The sequence below is a fragment of the Periophthalmus magnuspinnatus genome, chromosome 5 (assembly GCF_009829125.3).
Source record: "Periophthalmus magnuspinnatus isolate fPerMag1 chromosome 5, fPerMag1.2.pri, whole genome shotgun sequence".
Lineage (NCBI taxonomy): Eukaryota > Metazoa > Chordata > Actinopteri > Gobiiformes > Gobiidae > Periophthalmus > Periophthalmus magnuspinnatus.
Genome location: NC_047130.1, coordinates 14,671,882 through 14,687,929, shown reverse-complemented (window position 1 = coordinate 14,687,929; position 16,048 = coordinate 14,671,882). Strand labels below are relative to the sequence as shown.

The following is a 16,048-nucleotide window of genomic DNA, read 5'->3' as shown; positions in this document are numbered from 1 at the left end:
CTCCAGTGGGTCCATGCCTCCCGTTTCGCCTGCCATCCTGGTGCCGGTCGCTCTCTCTCCCTCCTCAGGAGACGCTTCTGGTGGCCCACGATGGACACAGACACCCGGGCTTATGTCGCCGCCTGCCAGGTATGTGCTCGGGCCAAGGCCTCCCACTCACCCCCTTCTGGTCTCTTGCATCCTCTCCCAGTTCCTCGTCGCCCTTGGTCCCACATCGCCTTGGACTTCGTGACGGGCCTTCCCCCTTCCCAGGGGAACACGGTGGTTCTCACCATTGTGGACCGCTTCTCCAAGGCCGCCCATTTCGTTGCCCTGCCTAAGCTCCCCACAGCCAAAGAAACTGCCGACCAGCTGACCAGTCATGTCTTCCGACTCCACGGCATCCCGGTGGACATCGTGTCCGACAGAGGGACCCAATTCACCTCTCAGGTATGGCGGTCTTTCTGCGACGGTTTGGGGGCCACGGTTAGCCTCACGTCCGGGTTCCATCCACAATCTAATGGGCAGACGGAGCGGGCCAACCAAGACCTGGAGTCGGCCCTACGGTGCACAGCCTCCGCCAACCCCGCGACCTGGAGTACTCACCTGCCCTGGATAGAATACGCTCACAACTCCCTCGTGAGTTCCGCCACTGGTATGTCCCCCTTCGAGGCATCGCTGGGATATCAACCCCCTCTCTTTCCCACGGAGGAGAGGGACCTCGCCGTCCCGTCTGTTCAGCGCCATCTCCAGCGCTGTCGCCGGATCTGGAAGAAGGCCAGGGCGGCCCTTCTTCGGGCTGGAGCGCGCACTAAGGCGACGGCCGATCGCCACCGTGTCCCGGCGCCCGTATACCAACCTGGCCAGATGGTTTGGCTCTCCGCCAAGACGGTCCCGCTGAAGACGGACTCCCGTAAGCTGTCCCCCCGATTCCTGGGACCGTTTAAGATCCTGAGGATCATAAATCCATCGGCGGTGCGCCTCCAGTTACCCCCGTCTCTCCGGATTCATCCGACCTTTCACGTCTCCCAGGTTAAACCAGTCCGGACCAGCGACCTGTGCCCTCCGGCCGATCCCCCACCGCCCGCCCGAGTCATTGACGGCCACCCGGCGTTCACCGTCCGCCGCCTGATTGACGTTCGTCGCCGTGGTAGGGGCCTCCAGTACCTCGTCGATTGGGAGGGTTACGGTCCGGAGGAGCGATCCTGGGTGCCCAGGGCACGCATTCTGGATCCCGACATGGTGAGAGACTTCCACCGCGCTCATCCTGACAAGCCTGGGGGTCCACCAGGAGGTGGACCTTAGGGGGGGGGTACTGTCATGATGTCAGTTTTCCCTGTCCTCCCGTGCTCTCTCCCCCTCCCCTACCTGTGTGTCTGGAGCTGGGTGGAGTGCCCGACTCCTCCCGTGCACACCTGGGGTGCATCAGCCTAATCACCACCACCTGCTGCTGAGTACAAGAAGGCTTGGCAGTCTACACTCGGTGCCAGACCGTCCGCGTGTAAAACATTCCTGCCTCTACTCGCCCAGCTCCTGCCGCCACGTTCCAGTCCCGGTATCGTCTCCTGCTCGTCTCGTCTCCGGCTCGTCTCGTCTCCTGCTCGTCTCGTCTCCTGCTCGTCTCGTCTCCTGCTCGTCTCGTCTCCTGTCCGGTCCTGGTCTCTGGTTTGTCACCCGCTCCCCGCTCTGGTCTTCGTCTGCTCCGCCCGCCCTGGTACCGCACCTGCTTCTATCCCCGTCCTGGTCCTGTCCTGCCCGCCTCTACCTGCACCGCACCCGCCTGACCCGTCTCCCGCTCCCCGGTTCCTGTACCTGCTCTTGTGACCTGTTTAAAGACTGCATTTTCACCGCTGTAAATAAACACTGTTAAAACTGCTCTGGTCTGCATCCTTTGGTCCTATCCGCACCGTTACGACAGGTTTTGGTCAATTGCGCTAAACAGATAAATACTTAAAGATAAGGCAGTGGACACGTATGCTTACAACGGGAGATGTTTGTGCTTAAATGCTAATGCTAATGCTAACTTTGAGGCATAGAAAATATTAACACCACAAACTGTAATAAGTAAGTAATCTACATATAAAAACAATCAGGTAATCTAGAATTTTAATATGTTGTGTATTTTACCAGTATATTTTACGCTGTAGAGGTCTTTTATTACACAAAATTGATCCTGAGTTAGAATATTGTCACCTTATCAAAAACATATCTGGAGTTGTTTTGTTTCATTCACATGTTAGAATAAGGTGTATGGAGTTTAAAAACACAATGGAGCACTTCCTGTATTACCACATGACATCACAAGGTAGAGTGTTTTCAGTTTGAGAAAAGAACTTAACTTAAACTTGAATGAAACAAAACACAACTCCAGGTCTGTTTGTGATGAGGAAACAACATTATAACATAGATCAGGAAGTAGCATAGTATAGGCCCTTTATAAAAGTTAGCATTAGCTTTAAGACACAGAGAACAGGCTAGCATGCAGGGTCCCTCATGAATCCAATAGATTCATGATGCATGGCTCACGATACGATACTATCACAACTTTACGATACATGCGGACGCTGCGATATTTGATATTGTACATATTAGAGATACATCAGTATTTCCAGTGTAAAATGAGGCTTTAAGCCAGCGCTCCTCACCTCCCACTTTGGCGTTGAAGGCCACACCCACTCCACACTTGTTGTTGTTGGCCTGCATGGCGATCTCTCCGGCACAACGCGTCCCATGTCTAAATCACACACACATAGTTAGAACACGTATCTTTTTTGCATGCATGATCTTTTCGTGCATGTTTTTTGCATGTTAGATCTGATTATATGATCCTACTGTGTATGTTTTTTGCATATTAGATTTCAGTGTGTATGTTTTTACTGTGTATGATCTTAGTGTGTATGTTTTTAGCATGTATCTTTTTTGCATGCATGATCTTTTCGTGCATGTTTTTTGCATGTTAGATCTGATTATATGATCCTACTGTGTATGTTTTTTGCATATTAGATTTCAGTGTGTATGTTTTTACTGTGTATGATCTTAGTGTGTATGTTTTTAGCATGTATCTTTTTTGCATGTATGATCTTTTCGTGCATGTTTTTCGCATGTTAGATTTGATTATATGATCCTACTGTGTATGTTTTTTGCATATTAGATTTCAGTGTGTATGTTTTTACTGTGTATGATCTTAGTGTGTATGTTTTTAGCATGTATCTTTTTTGCATGTATGATCTTTTCGTGCATGTTTTTCGCATGTTAGATTTGATTATATGATCCTACTGTGTATGTTTTTTGCATATTAGATTTCAGTGTGTATGTTTTTTGAGTGTATGATCTCTTTGAGACGTACTTGTTCTCGTTGGTGGCGTCGTATCGAGGGAAGGGGTCGGGGTCGTTATCGTTAAAGTCGTAACTCGCAGCTGGGTCCTGAAAATAAACAACAAACAAACAAAAACAATCAGGACAAATCTATTATGCGATCAATAACCGGTGGTACAGGGGTAATGCATGTTAAAGCTGCACTATGGCACTTTCCTCCTTAGAAGATTTGGCCACCTGTTTCTCTCCATTGAGCTGCTGTTGCTTGCTATGTACCACAGTATGGCATTATATTTATCTATCTCTTTTGAGTCAACCAAGTGACACCATCGAGCAAAGTTACAAGTCAAATCTGTGGAAAGGCAAGCCAACTCACATTAAAAATAGGGATGTAACAAATCTTGCGGTACAATATTATCACGACATGCATATCACGGTACGATATTTATAGCAATGTTACTTTTTCCTTTTAAAATGCCTTAAGCCAAAAGACTTTGGGCATAATTCAAAGAAGAAATGCTTATTAAAGGTCCTATGTTACACAAGATTGGACTCTTGTGAGCTTTAAGCCATGTTATATATTACCTCCTCAAAAACAGACCTGGAGTTGTCTTTTGTTTCATTCACACATGTTTGAGTAACACTTTATTATTAGCCTGTTTACATCTCCAAAACTCAAAATGCTCTGTTCCATCTTGTGATGTCATGAAGTGGTAGTTTTCAAGTTAACAGCTCCTTTTACCTTTAGTTCAGTAGAGATTGGCAATTCCAGGTCTGAAATGATCCAAATGATTCTAGTGAAAGTGTGTGGAGTTTAAAAACACAGTGGAGCATTTTTACTACTTAATGACATCACAAGGTGGAACAGAGTGTTTTCTGTTTGAAAGAACTCAGCCTAAATTTGCAGGGTTTGTGTGTTAAACATGTGTGAATGAAACAAAACACAACTCCAGGTCTGTTTGTGATGAAGAAACATTACAACAGAGATCAGAACATAACCTAATATGGCCCATTAACAGTTATTTCTTCATGCTGTCTGCAATGAAAGAGAGCAAAGGATTATGGTCTATGTAGTTCTCTCTGCTTTTTTAGCTGTTGCTGCCCCATAACAATGGATTTAAGCAAACAGAATTTAAGAGAATTGTACTTGGAACAAATGAAAGATAGACAAGTTTAATGCCGTAGTGTGGAAAATTTAGGCAAAGAAAAAAAAAATCTCCATGGAGACAAGCAGTGGAACAGTTACAAAGTTTGAATGTTCTAATCCTGTTCTGACTGTGGTCCACTCTCTCCCTTGTGTCTGTGCGTTACTGCCTGAGCCTGTTTCCTCTGCTCTGCTCCATCGCTAGGCTCCATCTCTCTATTAGCGTTACCATGGCAACAGCATCCACCGCCTATTTCCGTGGTAACAGCGTCCCCGCCCATTTCTGCTTTAACAACATCTCCACCTTTCCCCATGCTGACAAACAAACAGGATTGAAAAATATTAATTCTAAAAGGGTCACCTAAATGTCCCTGTGTGTCAGATGCCCTTCCTCCCTGTGTGTCAGATGCCCTCCCCGTGTCTCCATGAGGCCTTATACTGTGTAAAAGCTTCTAACATGTTCTGAAATGTCCCGGTGTGTCAGATGCCCTCCCTGTTTGTCAGATAACCTCCATGTGTGTTAGATGCTCTCCTTGGATGTCAGATGTTCTCCCTGTGTGTCAGATGCCCTCCCCTCTCACATAGTTGCTGTAGATGTCCGTGTGGTTCCACTCCAGTCCATCATCCAGCACCGTGATGACCACTCCCTTCCCTGTGATTCCCTTCTGCCACACAGGGATCACATGGAGGTCCAACTTCGGAAGAGAGGGAGAGGTCCGAGTGTCCTGCTGCAAGACAGAAAAGGCACTGGGTGAATCCTCTGCATCATCTGTACATCCTCTGCATCATCTGCCCCATCTGACCCTCTCCTCTGCATCTTCTGCTCCATCTGACCCTCTCTTCTGTTCCTCTGAGACCCTACTTTCCTCCTCTCTGCTTACCTGACCCCCTCCTCTCCTCCTTTGCTCCTCCTCTCTCTCTCCTCAGCAGATGACCCTCTCTATAATAAAAAACTTAAATTGAAAAGTGTTATCAGCTCTCTGTGTAAAGGTCGCTGGCTCCAATCTCTTCTCTGTGACATTTAGACCCTCAAATCTGGACCAAGTCTTATCTAAGTCCACAGTGGTGTAAAGGGCTTTCCAAGACTCCAGAAAGACCAGACTAAGACCAGATTAAGAGTGAACAATGATCGAACAAAAGCCACACAAAAGGACTGTTGAGGAGGCTGAAAGCCTCTTATTCTTATCTATGCACAAAACACTTTGCAATCCCTCTGGTGCAGCCGTACACTGTTTATATAAATGGACATAGCTAACATGCTAGCTGCCATGTTCTGAACAGGAAGTGAGCATGGGCGCGATTCTGGCTCCATCGACTCTGGCTCCAATTCACTTTATATTGAAAACGCATGGTTCCCCTCTCTGTGACTGCTGTTGTCAGGTTTGTAATTCTCATCTTAAAATGTTTGTATTAACCTGCTCTACATGATCCTTTTTGCACCTTTTGCATTTCACATCAAAAGTCTGCAGTGTGTGATGCTCTAAACCTTCTTTTCTGTTTTCTATGACAATGACAATAAAACCTTGAATTTAGCATAATTTAATCTCTCAGACCACAACTTTACAATGAACAAAAGAGACAAAATAAAAAAGAAACCAGAGAAACTAGTCATTCTGATGTGAATATTCTCATTAGAGGTGGGCATAGAATTAAACAGTAAATAAAACTGTGAATGTTTTGAAGATTAACCCTAATCCAAGCAACTGTTGTGAACGTCCAAATAAGGATATCAGTCATTTCGTTTCACATCAGTCTGATACTTGCATCTCGTTTCTGTGAAATATCCATGTGTAGATGTGAGTGTGTTTCTGTTCTCCTGATCTAAGATGGCCGCTGCCTCCTTCCTCACCCTCTGCAAATGAGTCACACCTCAGACTCGGCTCAGTCACAAACCTCCATTTCACTTTTTCAGTTCACCTGTGAGTTTAACCCTGATTGTCCTGATGAGAAAACCATTTTATCACAATTGAATTATCATTTTATTAAATGAAATGACCAGCACAGCTTCCATACAAACATTATGTAAGTTCCTCCTCCATGTAAGCGAGACTCACATAGACAATCTACCCCCGTTTTCACCTCCACCAATACCACTATGGAAGTCAGCATACTTGTTTTTTTTATTAAGTTGTTTTAGATTATGATTCAAAATGTGCAAATTATAACGTAATGATCCACAGGACTTAAGTCGTATCACTTTATTCTTTTGGTTCAAACAGCTCTGCATCTGTCACTGAGGAGGATGACTCATACGGGGGGGGGGGGGGGGGGGGGGGGGTGAAAGAAGGGAGAGGAAGAGGAGAGAGGGAGGAGGCTGCAGCATCATTTAGTGGAGAATTATCATGTAAAACAAAACAAACAAACACAGCTGCAGAGAAGAGATGGGGAGACAGAGTGGGAAAGAGAGGAGAGAAGGAGGAAAGAAAGAGAGAGGGAGGGAGAACCAGAGAAAATGAGGGAAAGAGAGTATGGAGAAAAAAGAGGGAACTTACAGGGTTAAAGGAAGAGGGGAAGATGGAGAGAGAGGGGGAGAAAAACTGAGAGGGGAAGAGGAGGAGGAGGAGAGAAAAAGAGAGAGGGAAGAGAGATGGGGACAGAGAAAGAGAGACAGACAAGTGAGTGAGTGGTGAAGAGATAGAGAGAGGAGGTGGATGAGTCACTGAGACAGAATCATTCTCTGCTCTGATCATGAACCACAGCCTTTAGGCCTACTGTTTATAATGTTTGATTTAGCCTTTATTTAGACATAGTCCATAGTCCTGGTTCAGTCCTGGTTTAGTCCTGGTTTAGTCCTGATTTAGTCCTGGTTTAGTCCTGGTTTAGTCCTGGTTTAGTCCTGGTTTAGTCCTGGTTTAGTTCTAGGTTTAGTGCTGGTTTAGTCCTGGTTTAGTCCTGATTTAGTCCCGGTTTAGTCCTGGTTTAGTCCTGATTTAGTCCTGGTTTAGTCCTGATTTAGTCCTGGTTTAATCCTGATTTAGTCCTGGTTTAGTTCTAGGTTTAGTGTTGGTTTAGTCCTGATTTAGTCCTGGTTTAGTCCTGGCTTAGTTCTGATTTAGTCCTGTTTAGTCCTGGTTTAGTCCTGGCTTAGTTCTGATTTAGTCCTGGTTTAGTCCTGGCTTAGTTCTGATTTAGTCCTGGTTTAGTCCTGGCTTAGTTCTGATTTAGTCCTGGTTTAGTCCTGGCTTAGCTCTGATTTAGTCCTGGTTTAGTCCTGGCTTAGTTCTGATTTAGTCCTGGTTTAGTCCTGGCTTAGTTCTGATTTAGTCCTGGTTTAGTCCTGGCTTAGCTCTGATTTAGTCCTGGTTTAGTCCTGGCTTAGTTCTGATTTAGTCCTGGTTTAGTCCTGGCTTAGTCCTGATTTAGTCCTGGTTTAGTCCTGGCTTAGTTCTGATTTAGTCCTGTTTAGTCCTGGTTTAGTCCTGGCTTAGTTCTGATTTAGTCCTGGTTTAGTCCTGGCTTAGTTCTGATTTAGTCCTGGTTTAGTCCTGGCTTAGTTCTGATTTAGTCCTGGTTTAGTCCTGGCTTAGCTCTGATTTAGTCCTGGTTTAGTCCTGGCTTAGTTCTGATTTAGTCCTGGTTTAGTCTTGGCTTAGTTCTGATTTAGTCCTGGTTTAGTTCTAGCTTTAGTGCTGGTTTAGTCCAGGTTCACATCACTGTACCCTCTCTGTGCTAATCCTAATGTAGTGTGTCAGTACAGACATTTGTCACTCTCATTCATGGAATCAAATCTGGAAGGTGAATCCAAGATGGTGTCTTGTTGTTTTCAATGGCCGGTGCTCATTGGCCCAAAAATAATTTTCCACATTACTTCCTCAGTCTCACCGTGTGGTGTCAGAATCAGAGCAATAGTGGAGCTAGCACAGGCTCAGAGTGGGGGTGGGCTAAATCTTACACAGCTAACTTTTTAACTTTTTGACATCTCTCACCTCTCTAATGCTAATACTCGAGCTAATGCTAATGCAGCATGTAATATAGAGAGAGGAGATGATTCACAGTTTGACTTTCCTCTGCGTCACAACTGCTCAGGTCACAGACAGTGCACACATCATTGTCCCTCTATCCCTCTATCTATATTTCCATCCCTCCACTTCTCCATCCCACCATCTATTTCTCTCTCTCTCTCTCTCTCTCTCTCTCTCTCTCTCTCTCTCTATCTATCTATCTATCTATCTATCTATCTATCTATCTATCTATCTATCTATATCTATCTATCTATCTATCTATCTATCTATATATATATATATATATATATATATATATATATATATATATATATATATATATATATATATATATATATATATATATATATTCCTCTGTTCATATCTATCTCTCCATAAGTTCAGAACACTGAGTCAGTCGATCAACCATTTATCCATCCACACATCCTCTATCCCTCCATCCCTCCATCTATCTCTCTATCTACTCTATCTCTCAATGAGGTCAGAGCTGCTCAGGTCAGAGACAGGTGCAAGGAAACAAGCTGTCAATTATCAGTCCATCCATACATCCTCATTCTCTCCATCCCTCCATTCTATAAATGTAAAAAACCCTGACATATCCAGCCATCTCTCTCTCTCTCTCTCTCTCTCTCTCTCTCTCTCTCTCTCTCTCTCTCTCTCTCTCTCTCTCTCTCTCTCTCTCTCTCTCTCTGTGTCTCCCTCTGTCTCTCAATTAAACAAATGAGACTTCTGGATCCTCTTTTCACAGCCACACTGTATACTCCTATGTATTCTACAGTACTATGTATACTATAATACTACCTCACATACCACAGAACTGCAACATATACTACAGTATACCAGGGTACTATCCCCATATACCACAATCCTGCTACAGAGTACTACAGAGAAAGTATGCTAACCACAGAGTAATCAACTTAAGTAACATCAGTTTGACAGAAAGAAACAACAACAACCATCACAGTCCACAAACATCTGCAGCAGGAACAGTGGTGGTGGTAGTAATTCAATTCAATTCATTTATTTTTGTAACGCCCAAAATCACAACAACTGTTGTCTCGAAGGGCGTTCATGTGACGAACCAAACCTTCTTGCTGTGAGGCATGAGTGTTGCCACTCAGCCACCGTGCTGCCTACACATAAAAACAAACAGGAAAATCAAACAACAGGAAAAATCAGACAAAACTAGTAGTGGTAGGAGTAGTTGTAATAGCACTAGTATTTATAGTATTGAGACGGTGTCCAGGAGAGTGTCTGTGCAGAGAAGCTTTCACCTGTTTCATCTGGACTCTGTTTTGGTGATAGACGTTTTGGCTGAACAATAAATTTAAAAGGTTTTTTGGAGTTACACCATCTCCATTACAAAAACAGTATTGAGATGACCACTGCTAACACCTTCTCTACATATTCATATTATTAGTAATATCTGTAGTGTTAGAGTAGTTGTACTCCACATGGGGTCACTGAATCGCAGTAGAAGCAGCAGCACTACAGTAGTAGTATACATAGTACTATTAGTAGTAGAAGCAGTTCCCAGGTATCACTGCTGAATAGTCCCCACATGGGGCTGCTGAATGGTAGTAGTAGTAGCAGCAGTACAGTAGTAGTATTCATAGTATTAGAAGTATCAGTAGTGGTAGTACTTACCAGGTACCACTGTTGATTCCACATGGGGTCAGTGAAGAGCTTGTCCACATCTGATCTGAGAGCGGCTCTTTTACTCCTGGTCTTCTCATACTGCTGCTCCGCCCACAGCACCTGACAGACAGGAGAGAGACAGGTGAGACAGGAGCGAGAGGAGAGACAGGTGAGACAGGCGCGAGAGGAGAGACGGGTGAGACAGGAGCGAGAGGAGAGGCAGGTGAGACAGGAGCGAGAGGAGAGGCAGGTGAGACAGGAGCGAGAGGAGAGACAGGTGAGACAGGCACGAGAGGAGAGACGGGTGAGACAGGAGCGAGAGGAGAGGCAGGTGAGACAGGAGCGAGAGGAGAGGCAGGTGAGACAGGAGCGAGAGGAGAGACGGGTGAGACAGGAACGAGGGGAGAGACGGGTGAGACAGGAGCGAGAGGAGAGACGGGTGAGACAGGAACGAGAGGAGAGACGGGTGAGACAGGAGCGAGAGGAGAGGCGGGTGAGACAGGAGCGAGAGGAGAGGCGGGTGAGACAGGAGCGAGAGGAGAGGCGGGTGAGACAGGAGCGAGAGGAGAGGCGGGTGAGACAGGAGCGAGAGGAGAGGCGGGTGAGACAGGAGCGAGGGGGGAGACGGGTGAGACAGGAGCGAGGGGAGAGACGGGTGAGACAGGAGCGAGGGGGGAGACGGGTGAGACAGGAGCGAGAGGAGAGACGGGTGAGACAGGAGCGAGAGGAGAGACGGGTGAGACAGGAGCGAGAGGAGAGACGGGTGAGACAGGAGCGAGAGGAGAGACGGGTGAGACAGGAGCGAGAGGAGAGACGGGTGAGACAGGAGCGAGGGGAGAGACGGGTGAGACAGGAGCGAGAGGAGAGGCGGGTGAGACAGGAGCGAGGGGGGAGACGGGTGAGACAGGAGCGAGGGGAGAGACGGGTGAGACAGGAGCGAGGGGGGAGACGGGTGAGACAGGAGCGAGAGGAGAGACGGGTGAGACAGGAGCGAGGGGGGAGACGGGTGAGACAGGAGCGAGGGGAGAGACGGGTGAGACAGGAGCGAGGGGGGAGACGGGTGAGACAGGAGCGAGGGGAGAGACGGGTGAGACAGGAGCGAGGGGAGAGACGGGTGAGACCGGAGTGAGAGGAGAGACGGGTGAGGGACAGGTGAGACAGGAGTGGGGGAGAGACAGGTGAGGGACAGGTGAGACAGGAGTGGGGGAGAGACAGGTGAGGGACAGGTGAGACAGGAGTGGGGGAGAGACAGGTGAGGGACAGGTGAGACAGGAGTGGGGGAGAGACAGGTGAGGGACAGGTGAGACAGGAGTGGGGGAGAGACAGGTGAGGGACAGGTGAGACAGGGCATGGAGTTAAAATTAACAAGGTATTTCCACTATTTCTCACAAATCAATAAAATTTAGGAAAGTAGTGCAGAATGAATGGACAAAACGATATGGGAAACGTCAAGTAGAAGAATGTGCAGAAAGAAAAGCAGTGACAGTAAACAAAACCATTCTGTCCAGATCACAAGAAACTCAGTGAGTGCATTGATCTGGCTTCACTTCTTCACTTCATATATTCAGACACAACATGAGAGAAAGCAGAATATTTACAGGAGCTTTATGGACAAACACTGAACATGGTTGGTTCAGCCATAAACATTTCATATATATATATATATTATAATGACAATATGAAAGGAAACACACACTTTTACACTGTTTTTACAGAGCTATCACACTAAAGCCTTCCACCAGCTTCCATATATAACAATGTAAAAATGTTTTCTGGCAAACTAGAAAATCATTTTAAAAAATCTACTGTATGACCAGTTGACTCTCAGATACCACAGCCTTTTACACACCTCACAAATGCAACTTAAGTAGACTATGACAGCTCCTTTTGAGACAGTGCTGGTTTCACATCATAAAAACATTGCACACCACATGATTTGTAGCTAAAGACAGAAGAAATTTTGTTATCTAAAACATCTGATAGATCCCATAAAGGAAAATACAAACACACATTAATATAAAGTAGTAGCAGCAGCAGCAGTAGTAGTAGTAGTAGTAGTAGTAGTATTTGTAGTGCTCACCCTGTCATCCTCTGACAGTCTCTTGGTGATGTGCACGGCGCTGCGTTTGGATCTGCTCGGCTGTCGTCTGTGTTTGAAAAGGTAGTGGTCATCCAGGGCCCCAATCTGGCAACAACAAAACAATATGACACTGAACTTTTCATATTTAATTTGGCAACAAAAAATCAACAAAACAACAAGATATTACACATTTAAAATTTGAATAATTTAATTAGAGCTGTAGTCGTTTAGTTCATGAATGAGTCGACTAAAATGTGTCTTAGTCAAACAATCATTTTATTTGGAGTTGAAGGCTTTCCATGGGACAATAAAAGAAACGAGGAGTGAGCTGAATGGTATTGGTATTTTTTTTGGTATTTCTCTGTAAAAAGTCAGATTAATCTCATGTTTCACAAGTTTAACCTGACTTGATACTGTATAAGCACATTGTTACCTAGTTTTTCACCATAAATAGTTGTTTTTGCATGAGCTCCCCCTGCAGTTTAGGTCAGATACACAGCAATATGGAATAGTTTTGAGACCTTTTGCCACGCCCCCTGTTGAGTTGACCAATCGATTGGCAACTCGTGTCTTTAGTCCAACAAGTTTGTTTCATATAGTCTAAATCCCAAAGAGGAGCTGGAGATTTTTATGCATTTTCCAGGTTTATGAGGTAAACCGGAAGAAATAGACACAGTGAGAACATACAAACTCTACAGACAGACCTCACATGTACAGGGAGTGGAACTGGAGACCTCCTGGCTGTGAGGCTCTGAGAGCGCAGCTGGTTTGATCTTTATTCTGTTTTGTTTAGCCATTCACAAATTGAAGGATGTATTTTTTTTCTATGTTCACGTCAGAGTCACATCAGGACAAAGGTGTCGCCATGACAACAACGTCGGCAACAACAACACAACATCCAATCACCACAAATCTCTGCTCAATAATCAGTTATGTCTAACCAAGCTCAGGCTAGTGTTCACGATATTAAAACTTCAAACTACATTTGGATAGTAAGTAACAGACTCGATACTTGATACCAATTCCGATACCACAATTAAATGTGATTTTCCACATTAAATGGCAGTACTTTCTTTTCTATTCTATATAGGTAGAGTGCAGTTTCAGTCATATGCACAGATAAACAGAACTGTTTTGAGTCTGGATTTAAACATTGTAAGTAGAGGCCTGTCTCACATCTTCAGGAAGATTGTTCCAGGTTTTAGTTGCGTAAAACTTAAACGCTGATTCCCCATGTTTAGTCCTGACTCTGGGCACCAGCAGGAGGTCGGTCCCTGAAGTCCTCAGAGTGTGAGATGGTTCATATGGCACTAACATGTCAGAGATGTACTATGGTGCTGGTCCATGGAGAGACTTGTTCAAAAGCAGAGCTGCTTTAAAGTCTATTCTCTGAGCCACAGGAGCCAGTGCAGAGACCTGAGCACAGGATTTATGTGCTCACACTTCCTGGTTCTAGTCAGGACCCGAGCAGCAGTGTTCTGTATGTACTGTTCTGTCTTAAGGCTCGTTTGGAGAGGCCAGTGAACAGGCTGTTACATTAGTCTAACCTACTGGAGACAAATGCATGGATAAGTCTCTCTACGTCTGGCTTTGACAGTAAACCTTTGATTTTTACAATGTTTTTTAGATGGTAAAAAGCTGCATATGTTACTGATTTGATATTTATTTATTTTACCTTTATTTTACCAGGCAAAACATTAAGAACAAATTGTTATTTACAATGACGGCCTGGGCATGCCAGAGCAGCCAAGGGAAGGGGAGTTAACACAATTAGACTCGCATCATTTCATTAAAATATAAAACAAACATTTACATCTGTCACTAAAAATCTCCTTTCGTATCATTAGTAAAACATTTACACATGTCTTGAAAAATTACCTTCAGTTTACATTTAAAAGCAGAAAGAGAAATGAAGGAGTCCAGTTTAAGTGAGCTTTGAGCCAAATTCCAATCATTAGCAGCGGCGCATCGAAAAGACATGAGGCCAAGAGAAGACCTAGACTTAGGAACAGTTAAACAAACATGGTTTGTTTATTTGATGTGGCTGTTAACCATAGGGCTGATTTAAATATATTTAGTTTTCCTTGTTAGTCTCTGTCTCACTAATACCATTAGTAAATACATGAATAAAGATCCTGTTTAATCTGCTGAATAATACAAATATTAAATAAGTACCATGTTTGTTTATAATAGGCCCAAATTACATTCACTGCGCGTGCTCGTGTGTCTCTGCGCGTGCACCCATCTGTCCGTCTGTCAATGATTTGCAGACAGGACAGGAGCATATCCGGGCTCAAAAATATGACGGTACATTCCCTGGATAGAGACACTCGTTTTCCGGGAGCAAACACTGTGAACACGGCCTGTTTACCGGGAAATGACCGTTTGTGCGCGCGCGTCATAAAAGCCCCACATCACACACCGCCCAGGAGGAGGCTCGTGCACGCGGGCGCGTGACCTGTTTCACGAGTTTAATTATTTTTTTTGCCGATGACGTGGACATGAAGGAAATCTTATATGGCCTTAGACAAACAGGGACATTTGATACGAACCAACCCCATTTTCTGTACATTTACCGTACGCGCGAATATAATACAGTAATACAGTACTCCAACATGCAACAGTACTCCAACATACGTGCTAAATACCGGGAAAATTACGCAGTGAGCTTTTGTCAGTTTCTCAGACGGAGCAGAGTCAGGATTCTCTGTCACTGTCACTTCTCTGGTGTTTTCAGAAGAAGTCTCCAAATGTCAAACCCACAAATGCGCACAACACAACATCAACAACTACACACCATGAATCAACAGGTGGCAATAACACGTGACTCCTCCTGTATCCCTGTGTGTCAGATGCCCTCCCATCCTCTTTTTTCCTGTGTCAGATGCCCTCCCATCCTCCTGTATCTCTGTGTCAGATGCCCTCCAATCCTCCTGTATCCCTGTGTATCAGATGCCCTCCCATCCTCTTTTTTCCTGGGCATCTCTGTGTCAGATGCCCTCCCATCCTCCTGTATCCCTGTGTGAATAAAAATAAAAGCTTATGCCACATTTGCTGATCTTAAACATACATTAAATTTAACTTATCGCTGATTCGCTGCTACTTGTTGATCCGTGAGGCCTGTGTGTTACGCTCGTGTTACGGACGTGTTACGCTCGTGTGTGCGGGTTTCGTGCTGGAAACAGACTCACCTGTCGGACCAGGTCGTAGTCCAGTTCTTTGGCCAGGGCACGAGCCACGGAGAGCCCCCCCGGTACCTCCACGGCCCACTCGTTCAGGTACTGTCGGTCCCCGTACGACAGGGCATCCGAGTGAAAGGAGAGCGAGGCGAGGAGCAGCGACACGAGTGCGGGAAAGCATCGCGCTTCCATCGGTCACACCCGGAGAGAAGAGAGCGGTACAGACCCGGAGAGAAGCCGAACCCACGGGTGGAGATGCGGGGACGCGGGTGGGTCAGAGGGTCCGGTGTCACAAGCAGATGTCGGTACCGTGGACGCGGAGAGAGGATCACGGAGTCCGTCTGAGGAGCGCGCGAGAGTGTGCGTCTGTGCGTGACAGTGTGCGTCTGTGCGTCTGAGCTCCGACGGGGCGCGCGGGGAGGGAGGGGGGGCGGCACACGTCAAAACTACGGTGGCTCTGACGTCAATCTGCCGTCTCCCCTGATCCGCAAGAGGTCTGATATTCTGAAGGAAGAGAGGGAGGGAGAGGGGGTGGAGGGGAGGAGGAGGAGTGCGAGAAGACGGAGGGGAGCGAGGGACATCAGAGGGGGAACAGAGGAGAGAGAGGGGTGAGAAAAGGAGGGAGAGCGGGTGGAAAGAAAAACAGAGGAGAGAGAAAGGGGAAGGAGGTAGAAGGAAGATACCCCTTGATCCCTTGACGCACGACACCAGAGGGATGAGGGGATGAGGGAGAGGGATAGAAAAAGTGAGA

The 16,048-nt window shown here is 45.8% G+C and overlaps 2 protein-coding genes across 3 annotated transcripts in view; both read right to left on the bottom strand.

The window, feature by feature from the left end:
* Positions 1-239, bottom strand: part of nudt2 (nudix (nucleoside diphosphate linked moiety X)-type motif 2) — a 100,091-nt gene extending 99,852 nt beyond the window's left edge. Inside the window, exon 1 of the mRNA XM_055222110.1 lies at positions 234-239. The gene's annotated coding sequence lies outside the window, so the exon portion shown is untranslated. The remainder of the gene's footprint in view (positions 1-233) is intronic.
* The window catches only part of pcsk1 (proprotein convertase subtilisin/kexin type 1), a 28,034-nt gene extending 12,356 nt beyond the window's left edge, over positions 1-15,678 (bottom strand). For both annotated transcript variants that reach the window (XR_008648703.1, XM_033967374.2), the window contains exons 1-6: positions 15,310-15,678; positions 12,119-12,223; positions 10,048-10,158; positions 5,020-5,166; positions 3,326-3,402; positions 2,625-2,713 (exon numbers count right to left, since the gene is read on the bottom strand). Coding sequence is in view for 1 of the 2 variants with exons in the window: in XM_033967374.2 (XP_033823265.1) it covers positions 2,625-2,713; positions 3,326-3,402; positions 5,020-5,166; positions 10,048-10,158; positions 12,119-12,223; positions 15,310-15,489 (709 nt within the window). In the remaining variant the exon portion in view is untranslated. The remainder of the gene's footprint in view (positions 1-2,624; positions 2,714-3,325; positions 3,403-5,019; positions 5,167-10,047; positions 10,159-12,118; positions 12,224-15,309) is intronic.
* Positions 15,679-16,048: the final 370 nt, after the last annotated feature.